We start from the raw sequence: 12,284 nt of genomic DNA, 5'->3' as shown, positions 1-12,284 counted from the left end.
TTACATTTGTGTATCAGTACAGCTCTTTTACCAGATAATGAGTATATAACTGGACAACAGAGAAGCATCCATAAAGAATGTCATGAGCTGGGCAATTACTGGTTCACTGAGTCTTTCTGCGGTTTCTGGTTTTCCCATGGTTGGAATCTCATTATGTGAGATGCCAAGTTATTTTGCTAGTGAGCATTAGCCTAATTTAAAGGTGCACATACGCAGTCTAAACAGAAAAAAATGAGCCTTTTCTGGAAAAAAAGACAGTGTTTACATTTGCCCCTAACACCATCTCTAGTGGCTGTCACCCAGACAGCCACTAGAGGGACTTCCTGGTGTAGTTCTGCAAAGATTGCAGAACCAACATTCTGCATCTTCACGCACAGTAAGGAGATGTTCATTGGCATGGAACAGTGCAGCGATTGCCGCTTATGCACACTATTCTTCCAATGTTTCTATGTAGGGTAGCAATGGATACACCATGATCAGCATTAACAATATAATGTTCCTTTAAATTCTTTAGGAATCGATAGAGACTGATGACCAGATAAAACGTGAGACATAAAAGATTTGAACATGTTGCTTATCTAATTGTTAATTTAGGTCAGTATTTTTTTTATCTCATGCATTCTTAATTATTGCTTTAAAATATTATATCTTTATGATATAAATGTGATAGTGTTCATTTCCTACCAACACATGGAACTACATTTCTTACTCTGTCTTTCTTCAGAAGACCAAATCTGAAACTTAAAGGATACCTATGATGTGAAAACCTCTTTCACTAAATCTCTATGACGCTCTGTCTATTAAAGTTGTGAAGAGAAAATATTTCAGACATCAACTAGTCTGTTTAAATGTGTGGAACAAAGGGGAGTCCAAGATTAACAGCTTGAGCGATTAAGAGCGTAATTCAGTGTGTGGTTTGAGATTTCAGGTTGTGTTTGAGCCAAAGGACACAAATTGATTTCTTTTGATGTTGGGTGTAAGCCTGACCTAGGCTCGAACACCATTTATACCGGGGTGTTAGGAATTGGAAACTAGCTCAGCCAAATTGCGACTGAAAAGAGGCCATTTTTCTCAGCTTGCAGAGAAGATAGAAAGCAAGTAAAGGGTGTGTAGGTGATGTAGAGTTTTCAGTATAGTTTGATATATAGTGTTAGGTGGGATTAGAGTTATAGGTGCAATTGCCCTGGTCCATAGTAAGAGAATTAATTTACAGAAATGTATTGCATTTGCCAGTTTGTGTACAACGTAAGTGGCAAACATATATAAATTCTACAGATTTTAAACAGCAGACAAAGCGAAGTTCAAATATCCTCCTGGGAACTGACGAAAAAAAATGTCTTCCTATAAAAGGAAGAGGAGGTTCCCAGCATCCCAGCCTATCACTTGACATATCACTGGAAAGCCCAGGATGTCCTGTTTACAATACAGCGGGGATTGATAGAGTAGCTCAAAAGAATAAAAGGAGATGCATGTGAATGGAATGCCCAGTATGGAGGACACAAGTTAATGGGCTGGGACTCAGGAGGATATGGACAAATAACCAAATCTACCTTTTGCAAATAGCCAGTTGGGTTTTGCAAAATTGTTAACTAAATCAATTGAACTTGGACAACTGAATGCGATTCAGCTACCTTCCAGCTTTTGACTCTAAAATTCTTCACTGCTGTATCACTGGGATGGAGTGTAAAGGGGCTATAATGTTAAAGGGACACTCCAGGCACCCAGACCACTTCTGCCCATTGGAGTGGTCTGGGTGCCAACTCCCACTACCCTTAACCCTGCAACTGTAATTATTGCAGTTTTCATAAACTGCAATATTTACCTTCCAGGGTTAACTCCTTCTCTAGTGGCTGTCTACTAGACAGCCACTAGAGGGCACTTCCGTGATTATAGCACACAAAAAGTGTGCTATAGCGTCGCTGGACGTCCTCACGCTATGTAAGGACCTCCAGCATCGCTGAAATCCCCATAGGAAAGCATTGAAAGCATTTTTCAATGCTTTCCTATGGGGAGGTCTAATGCGCGTGTCTCCCCCGCTGGCGGCTGCGCATGCGCAATAGTTCTCCCCCACCGGATACAGGTAAGTCACTGAAGGGGTTTTAACCCCTTCAGCAACTTGGGATGGGGGTGGGAGGGAGAGGGAACCTGCAGTGCCAGGAAAACGGTTTGTATTCATGGCACTGGAGAGTCCCTTTAAGGTTCCTTTTTAGTAGAACCCCTGTACCCAGGCATTCCTCTTAATTTCCCTGCAGTATTGCCTAAAAGCAGACACGATTATACTGTAGATCCTTAGAAACCGGTAATGTTCAAATTCCCCGTGTAATCTCCTATTGTAAAAGAGCAATAATAATATATCCATAGGTAATTAGAGAAAAGTACCCTTGCGTGATAATGCTGAGAACTCAGGCTTTGCTTTGCAATTTCAATCTTAATTTTCTTTTTTGTATTTTTTACACATTTACATACTCCAGAGATCTTTTCTTGAAGAAAATGCTATTGATCCAATATCATATCTGAAGAAAATCTAGGAGACATTATTCAGCTGTGAAAGTACAATGCAGCCAAATTGCTTTTGTTCACACGGCAGAAGCCTGATTACTGGAGAATTGATAATGTTCAACAATTTTTCCATTGTGCGTGTGGTTTTTTTTTTTTCTCTAAGTTAAAGTATTTTTTTTTTTTAATCTTCCTTCTTCATTTCCAACACACCGGTTTAGATTTGTGAAGTACAGGTTAGGGTATTCTTCAATTACAATGTAGTCTGCTGTTTAAATGAATATTTCTGGATAATGAAGAATCTCTTTACAAGAAGCTTTGAAGTGCAATGTTCCTCATTGTTCTCAAACTTTACTTCATTACCCCAGATCAAGGTGAAGATGTCGTTTCGAGACTTTTGTCTTGTCTGATAAATGTTTGTAGGCGGATTTGTAAATCTGAATGGAACAATGTAGAGGTTGAAACTTGTACAGTTTTTTTTTTGTGTGGTTTTATTTTGTTTTATGATTTATTTTTTTATTTTTTATTACAGTGTTTGTCTTTTCCCATCTTTATTGCATTCTCAATGATTTTCTCTTTGTTGAGAATTTTTGTCTTTTTTTTTTCCATTTTCAACGTCACTACTTGTCTCTCTTAAAGCCTGCAAAGACAGAACAATTATACGGATGCACTGTACCTTATGCATATTTGCTTTAAACATCTGTGTGCCTTCGTCAGTCTATTGCCTATAATACTGATGTTGCATTTAAAGGGTGCTTACAAAGACATCAAATGTCATTAGAATGTGGATAATATATTATTAAAAATATGCAAATGGCCGCCATAATGACTTTTGGAGTCTTAAATGGGTATTGCCATACAGGTGTGCTTTCTTATGATGTGATATTTTTTTCTCTCTTCAACATCTGGGGATAAATCTACACCTTCTCAAAATGGATTACATGATCCCTAAGTGATAGGCTAGAAGAATCAGCCTGCATATAGTGAAAATGATGTGAGAAGTATGATGTGAGAACATCTGAGCCCTCTCAGCCAGTAAATGAGTATATATGCAAAGAAAAATGTAAAGAGTTACATTAGCCAGCCCTGAAATCACGTTCTACTATGACTAATAATGCCGCAGGAGGTAGAGTTACACCTCCGGGAACAACTTTAACTATTTCAACACATGCAGCGGAATCACTGCATATGTCGGGTCCTTCCATCATTAACCGTTCGAAACAAGGAAATGGTCATGGTGCTTTGAGTACCCCTTTCTATCAAGCACAACGTTACGTTGGCTGCGGAAATGAACACTCCAAGCACCATAACCACTACTACGATGGCCCCTTTGTATGTAGACACACCATTTTATAACGTTTTAATTTCTTGCATTGATTTCACTGTGCACCGCTCTTCATTTTTATTAGATACCACGGAGAGCTGGAAGCTGTTTGCTTAGGAGATTCTGTGAGTTTGGGCTAGCTCACTTGCTGAGAGCGTTTTGTGGTAAAGTGGTTATTGTGTTTGGAATGTTCCTTGAAGGGAGTACTTACAATAGTAGTTAAGACTGAATGTCATTGATCTCTAGGTTAGCTGATAATCATTTAATTTACAGATACCTAGAGGAGCCAAGGTGAGCCGTCCTGGTGTCGGTAAAATCCATATATGGTCTTCCATTCAACTGACCTGCAACATGAACACTCAAGTAGCTTTTAAAAGTACTAATTGCTTGAGTAGCTAAATTTCTTCAATACTTATTGTTTATAAGATCCAAACTTACTGTATAAAGAAACACGAACACTCTTTTTCTGGTAGTTAGCTGACTATCGTTCAGGCTGGTCCTATTATTATACTATGTAAAACCTGTGCAGTTTTATAACTTAACGGAAAGTGCATCTGTCATCGAACTGTCACTGAAATTCACTCACCCTGGTGCTAAGGAGGGTTGGAATCCCAGCTTCTAGAGATGTCAGCCGGCATGAGTCCAAGTCAGTGAGACTTCATTTTGTTACAAACCTGACATTGAACAGTGGTAGTCCATTAGAGTGAGATGCTGAGGAAAGGATAAAGTCGAACTGATTTTCAACAATGGAAATTCACAAAATCACTGGCAATCATTTGTTTAGATCTTAAAAAGCCACGGTCACCTAAATTGTTTATTTAATACATAAGTGTTGCACAGCAAATGCATGCTATACAATTATATAATATATTTAATACTTTTTTTTTGTCATGTGATAAGGTGTTGAGATTCATTTTGCTGCTACCAAGGACTCGTAGACAATGACAACATTTGTCAAGGTTAGGCAGAGGTTTGTGCTGAGCACCCATGTACTATGTGGGAAAAAAGTTTTTCTCTAAAATAATCGCAGAATCCGTAAAAGCAGCAATGGGTTAAACAGAACCATATACTAGAAGAATCAACAAAACTTGAGAAAAAGCACGTCTGTGAGAAATCTACCAAAACTATACCTCAGATCAAGCATGATTGTTGTTTGTTTGCACTTTATTGCGTTATGCAATATAACCAGATAGTGTGAGGTTGGAAGTGATTGCATAGGTGAAGGGAGGTGCACACCTGTTCCAAAAACATAAATACATATCTGAGAATGAGAACAAATTTCCAAGATAATGGTCAGCAGTACAAGACTGGACCAGGTGAGGACGTGTATGCAGATCCAGAAACATAGTCAAATGGTCAGGGCAGGGAGGACAAGGCAAGGTCAGAAGTAGATAACCAGAAGTCCATAATAAAATAAACTGAGAACAGAAAACAGGACAACTAGAGCACACAGAGAAAAATGCTTTGCTAGATTATATCTCGCAAAGCCCTTTCGGATCCAGTGTGGGTGAGGTGGCCACGAGTGCATGCGAAGGTAAGTTTAACTTTCCTCTAGCTGTCCCTCTTGGCTGTGACTATCTTCGTCCTGCAGGTTCTCTTCAGCTCCTGGTACTTCAATTGCCAGAAGCTGCATCAGTGCTGAACGCTCACACAGGGACAAGAGTACAACACTCAGGTCTATGAAGGATCTCGTGCTTGCCTACGAACACAATGCCTGAATGCCATAGCTGTCACTTGTGACAGCATCTAACATTGGACAAAAACCAAAGAAAAAGTTAGCTGCGCTCTCTCCTAAATCCCTGTATATATTTAAACAAATGGAGGTCATTTAGTTACTCCAATGGCCATTGGAGGGAATGCCCGCCTGCCAACCTCAAGGCAGGCCCCCTCAGGTGGGTTCCTACACTGCCCTTTCACCTTGCTCCCTTGAGCTTCTGGCAAAGATACCTCTTATGAGACGGGTATTTTTTTATATACACCCCTATATACTTATTAACCCTTAATAGGGAACACATGGGATGGGCGACAGCATTGTAACCTAGCTGTGTGATACAAAAAATGAATACAAATACAAAAAAACTAGTCCTGCGCTCACTCCCATCACTCCTGGGCAGCAGCAACGACCACAGTACACATCAGCTAATACATACAGTAAAAAACAAAGAAAAAGTTACCTGCGCTCTCTCCTAAATCCCTCTGTAGGGAGGCGGGAGTAACTAAATGACCTCTATTTGTTTCAATATACATAGGGATTTAGGAGCGAGCGCAGGTAACCTTTTCTTTGGTTTTTACTGTATGTATTGGGGCTGATGTGTACTGTGGAGCAGTGAAGCTCTGCCTTTGGTTATCCTCAGGCTTGTCCATAAGACAAAGTAGTCTCTAAATCGTCTTATGGAATCTTTGGATTGCATTGTAATTTCATTGAAATGCCAATGTAGTCTTGAAACATCTGTATGAAATATTGAAAAGTGGCAGATCTGCTTTTAAGAAGATTTTTTGCTTTAAAGAAAACCGTGTTTTTAAGCCAAAATCCAGCATTTTGGACATTTCATACTCTGTGTGAGGCTGTATTTATACGGTGAAACTGGCTGTAAGTAGTTTTACATTTCACATTAAAGCCGTGTAACATTTCCACTATTTGCTGTGAAAGCATCAACTCTCACTCGCTGTTAATAATGCTGCGTAGATTGAAAGCCCTCGAAATGTGAATTCTTCTCATCAAAACTGCACATCAAACACAAGCTCTTATTTTACTCTTGAATCTCCATCTCCCACTGGTCTAAATTAAGTGCTCAAATTTTAATGAAAGCCTGCAGCTTTTACTACCTAATTGTCACATTTAGATCTAAAAACAATTGCGTTTTTTATATTTAACCATTTTTAATTTACCTAGCTGCGTAAACTTAAAAGTTTAAACAATCGACATTTATTGGTTCTTTTGAAACACAGTAAATCATAAAATCTTGGTCCACCCTAAGTACCTAACCGTTTATGCTCCTTGCTATTAGGTCCCCTGCTCTGTTCCTCCTGTGCTCATTTTTTATTTTAAAGCTCTATGAGTGCTTTCTTTCACGTTGGAGTAATAGTTTTAAATTTTAAGTTATCTTTTCCACCTCTATTTCTGCAAACTATGATGGCGCAATGCAATATTTGGCTGGTATTGAATTTGTTTCCAGGGCTGCTTTTAGTTCCCGGTCTGACCCTGGTCACCCCCACCCTCAAACTCCTCCCACAATTAGTTATTTAACGTTTTTAATAAATTAACTAGGCAATGCACAGCTGAACACATATACAGAATTAATTTAAGGGAACCTGTTTTTGTTTTGCTTTTATTATTTTTGTTGCTAATACCGATCCCCTATGTTTTTGGATAGTGACACAGTTTTGTTTTTCTATATTAAATTGTTTGAAGGAAATGACACGCAAGGCTTTGTGGTAATGAATGAGTTCAACAGAATATTCCTGAGAGTTTAGACACAAGAGCTACTATGTGATGTAACTGCTGCTCCTATTAACACAAACTAAATAAACAAACAACCAAACAAACAAATACAAAATAGTGGCTGAAAGCATCTTGAGTGCATTTAACAAATAAATATCTCATGAGGAGCGACAGTCCCTATTTTCAGCCCAAATCTCTCTGTCCCCCCTTTCTATCCTAACGTCCTTCGTTTCTAGGAGCTCCTTATTGTTGGTGTGTCTGAGTGTATAAAAGAGCTCCACTGCAATAATACTTCCATTAAAGGGACACTCCAGGCACCCAGACCACTTCTGCCCATTGGAGTGGTCTGGGTGCCAACTCCCACTACCCTTAACCCTGCAAGTGTAATTATGGCAGTTTTTATAAACTGCAATAAACTACCTTGCAAGGTTAACTCCATCTCTAGTGGCTGTCTACTAGACAGCCACTAGAGGGCACTTCCGTGTCCATAGCACAGGAAACCTGTGCTAGAGCGTCGCTGGACGCCCTCAATGCTTTCCTATGGAGAGTTCTAATGCGCGTGCGCGACATTGCCGCGCATGAGCATTAGGTTTCCTCAGCCGGCGGGCGGGATCAGTCTCGCCCACCGGCCGACGTAATCACTGGAAGGAGCGGCGGCGAGCAGAAACCACCGCCGAGGAACATCGGCGGTGTCTCAGGTAAGTAGCCTGAAGGGGTTTTCACCCCTTCAGCTACCGGGGATTGGGAGGTGGGAGGGAGAGGGGACCTGCAGTGCCGGGAAAATTGATTCTTTAATGTGTCTTTAAACTACAATAAATGTATTTAGAAATCAGTCTGTAAATACGTTGCACTGTTCTTGTTCTAAATTACATTTTAGTTGCACAAATTATTAGCAAGACACATAAAATTTATCAGAACAGCCGCACCCCTCATCACACCCCACTCACATCCCTAATATTAAAATGTCTGTCTTTGTCAATTTGAAATGCTGGTGGGTATGAAGACAGATAATTTACTGTATTATCGCCAAGTACCGTCCCCTTCGAGCTTCTCCCACCCAATTATGTTGAAAAACAAACAAAAAACACTGCCGTTATCAAAGTAACTTTTATTCCAGCTTAAATAAAAATAATAAAATAAAAGTTGAGATTCATGAAAATCCTCTCATGTCTACTTACACTGTATTCCAGGCATGTTACCTTAATGCTTGCAACCTTATCATATTACCAAGACCTTCTTTTCATAATGACTTGCTGCGCTGGGCAGATACTGCTTAGTAGAACATTTGCAAGTCATAGGCTATTTACCACCAGCCTTATGTTCTTTTCCCCTGGTTGCACTGTGTGGAAAAGAGGTGTTTGCTTATTTGCCTTTTCTGTTTCCGAAATTTTCTTTTCTAATTTAGGTTCAGTTCCCAGTTGCACTAAAAATATTAGTCTAACAGTTGTTCGTTCTTTAATACATTCATTGTGAAAGCATTAGAAAGTACTCTGCAAATAAAATATTTAATACGCGCGACTCGCAAAAAATAAGCCATCCAGAAGATATGGAGAAAAGTTAAGATGTTTTATAGCAAAAAGGTATAAATGAATTGGAAAGAATTAAGAAATCGCACGTCGTCTTGGAGGAATTGTAATGGATTCATTATACTTGTTTCTATATTCATAATCCGTTTTACAATGAAAGTTTCACCCCTTTCTTTAAACTTTCCGAGTCAGGTTTTATTGCATAACGCCAAGCCATTGCTGATTTCAGTCATTCAGTTTGTTTTATGCTTCAGATTTGTATTGGAATTTGTGTGCTTTTAGCTGATTATGTGCTGCTTTTTTTTTGTGTAAACGTTCCTTTAAAAAACATTCAATAATCACCAGGAATGGAACACCATAACCACTACAGTCCACCAGGCACTGCTCCTTGACTCCACTACCTCTGCAAAAGAGCCAGAATCTGCTTCTTATCAGCTTCCGTTAGGTCTCCTAAGCTAAGCCCGGCAATGCGAGGCTAGCTCATTAGCTAAGAGCATCAGACTTGGCTCAGATGTCCGGCCTTTCAGATGTCCGGCTAAGGCAGTGGAGGGTGGTTTGATTCCTCACAGTGGGATGCACCAGGGCACTCCTGGGACCATAACCACTATAGCGTGCTGTAGTTGTTTTTTTACTTGGACTGTACCTTCAAGTGTTATTTCCTTGCATGGGAATTGGAGCCAATTATATCAGAAAAGGAAAGGTGTTACAAAGTAAAATTAAATGCATGCGAGGACTTATAAAGTTTCAAAGAATGGGACAAAATTATAATATGAAAAAAACCTATAATGTAACATATTAAAGGACCACTAACACTTGTTTTTTGTCAAAAGTGATATAGGTCTTCCCCTCCCTTCAGTGCCCCATACAAATAAGAAAATATTTTTTTCCACAGTTCTAAAGCTTTCACTGCGCTGTGTAAATCTCTACCTCCTGAAACACCACGGAGGATGCATGGCCTCCACTGTTATTGTACAATCTAGTTGCAACTCATAGAGAAGCATTGGGGACCTGATGCACATGCATGGCAAGTATCGCGTGCATCGAAGCTTCACCATAGGGAAATATTGAATTAATGCTTTCGTGTGGGGGCTTCCGCCTAATGGGATTGACTTTTTGGAAATGAAGCACCTCCAGTGGCTGTCAGTGTAACAATACGTACCTTTCTCAAGCCATTTTTATGAAAGGGAGCTACTGGTTTATCACACCTGCCCGATGCTGCTTGAGTCTTCCGTTATTTAAGAATGCGGAAGGACGGGGGGCGGAACCGAATAGTGCTGAGGTTAAGTGGTTTGGTATTTTCTGCATTGTAATGTTCACAAATTGTCAAAACCAAATGTTTCTGAGCTTAATAAATCTCACCATACATCTCATGTTTTGTCTTGTAACAAAAATATCTTGATCTATTGGTTATGCTCAAACACTAAATGTAGTGACGTAAAGGTCTGCGTTATGATTAATATCGTGGGATTGAAAATGTATTGCTGGTTATTAAACGTGAAAATTATTATTTTATGTTTTACATTTGATAAAATATTTGATGTGGAATAATATGTACCAGATTGCATATCTCATGAAGGCTTTCTATATTATATATTCTACATTTTTTCTTTTGTCTGCAGACTGTTTTACCCGCCTATGAATCCCGCATCACGACTGCCAAGCTCTTAATAGAAGCAGAAGAATATGAGGTAGGAATATTTTTTTCATCAGATCTATTTTAGAATGGTGAGACAAGGTTTTGTGTTACAAAACTGCACAATGTTTCATAATTACAAATGACCGTAAAATAAAAAGAATTATCCTATTATCCTTGTATGCCGTACAAACCTTACATATTTTAGAAAACGCTGGTAATATGGCTCCCATTGCATGACGTGCTGTTATTAGCCCATGTTGCAGTAGAAAACGGTTCCCCAAAAAAACTAGATAAAATCACCACACACCAATTCACTTTTCTCGATCTGGCTTACCCATCCAGATTTCTCTCTCTGGATCACCCCTCCAGTTGTCTCTATCAAGTCTAACTTCTCAGTTATACTCACTTGTTGTACGTTTGAGGTCAAATTATTACCGTTGTATGTATTTACGGGTTAAAATTATTGGCAGTCTCCATGTTCACGCTAAATTATTCAGCTTCACACAAAGACTAAAGTCTAACAATGCAAACATACAATGTAAACAACACTTCAAAGCAATTCTTTATTGTTCTGTTTTCTCTAACATGTACTCCCACCATATATTGAATAGGCTCGCTTTGATGTTTTCTTATGTATGTAAATGAGCTGCCAAATTGAAAACTGCAACGTTCTGTAAGGTTCCAGATTTCATTGTTTGTTTTCTTAGATTTTAATAATGCCTCAGTTCTGATATTGAAATCAGCTTTATTTTGTTATTGTTATGCTTAGAATTGGTTCAAAGTGCCAGAAAGTTCAGTGTTGGTTTCAGCAGGGGTACAAACAATCTGTGCGTTAAAGTTATTTACTTGAATGAGCCGGGGCTCTTTATATGGCATGTTAATGACTGACTTGCATAAGTTAGGTCAAAAGAGCAGTCTCCAGGATATGGATATGTATATATATCATCTTTGTGTGTTTTACTATTTTGTCCAAAGTTGGTTGTCGACTTAGTGTTTAGTGACTAAATGCTGCGCCATGTATTTTTCTTTATAATTTATGCATAGAGCATTTCATAGCCTTGAGTTTACGTGCATGGGTTGTTTTACATAGATCTGTGCTGGGCTTGCAAATGTATTAAGTCATCAGCACCATGGACAGAGACTGCTAAATGTATTGTGACATTTCCAGGGACCTATTATATCAACTTTTGCACCAAACAAGACCTCAGCATTAGCTGTGCTATTCAGGTTTTCATTAAGCAAACAGAGCTTATTTATGTATTTGCTCTGCTGTGGAGACATTTATGGTGTAATAGCACATGCATGTGTAGTTGTGTAAAATGTATATTGTAGTGTAGGGCTGTGTACACAGGATATTGTGCATGTACATATCAGAGTGTATGAATAGTTAGGTGAGTTTGATAATGCAGAGTAGGGTGGTAGTATGTATCTCTGTAAAGGACGGTGTGAATTGGGTGTTTAAGATTAGAGTGCTAAATTATATATATATATATAGAATAACGCATACATGTTTATAAACTCCTTAGGTGTCCCTCTGCCTCCACCCTTATTTTCCAGTCATCTACTTTGTTGTCCCCGTTAACTTTTCCTAACCTACCTTCCTAGTTATCTTTTCCTTAATGTACTTCTTCAAGTATATTTCCCTCTCCTGCCCATAAGTTATCTCTCTCTAGCTCACCCAAATATCGCTCTCTAGTTCACTTAGTTACCCAAACCTCTCTCTACCTATCCCTCTCCATCCAGCTTGTGCTATTTAAAACGCATGGGACTGGAGCTTCAGTTCCAATGTATCCCTACGTAAATCAGACCCTGCACCCAAATGTTTCTCTCTCTCTCCTGCCTCCGAGTTATCTTTCCAAA

At 39.1% G+C, this 12,284-nt stretch overlaps 2 protein-coding genes across 2 annotated transcripts in view; one reads left to right on the top strand and one right to left on the bottom strand.

Annotated features, from left to right (window-relative positions):
• LOC134609082 (uncharacterized) overlaps nucleotides 1–12,284 on the top strand; it is a 414,098-nt gene that overhangs the window by 50,536 nt on the left and 351,278 nt on the right. The window contains exon 8 of the mRNA XM_063452473.1: nucleotides 10,408–10,476. Within this exon, the coding sequence (XP_063308543.1) occupies nucleotides 10,408–10,476 (69 nt within the window). The remainder of the gene's footprint in view (nucleotides 1–10,407; nucleotides 10,477–12,284) is intronic.
• The window catches only part of MINDY3 (MINDY lysine 48 deubiquitinase 3), a 286,417-nt gene that overhangs the window by 146,301 nt on the left and 127,832 nt on the right, over nucleotides 1–12,284 (bottom strand). The gene's annotated exons all lie outside the window — the stretch shown is intronic.

Source organism: Pelobates fuscus, chromosome 4 (genome assembly GCF_036172605.1).
Source record: "Pelobates fuscus isolate aPelFus1 chromosome 4, aPelFus1.pri, whole genome shotgun sequence".
NCBI classification, from domain to species: domain Eukaryota; kingdom Metazoa; phylum Chordata; class Amphibia; order Anura; family Pelobatidae; genus Pelobates; species Pelobates fuscus.
Note: the sequence above shows the minus strand (reverse complement) of the source record. Positions and strands in the feature narration are given on the sequence as shown.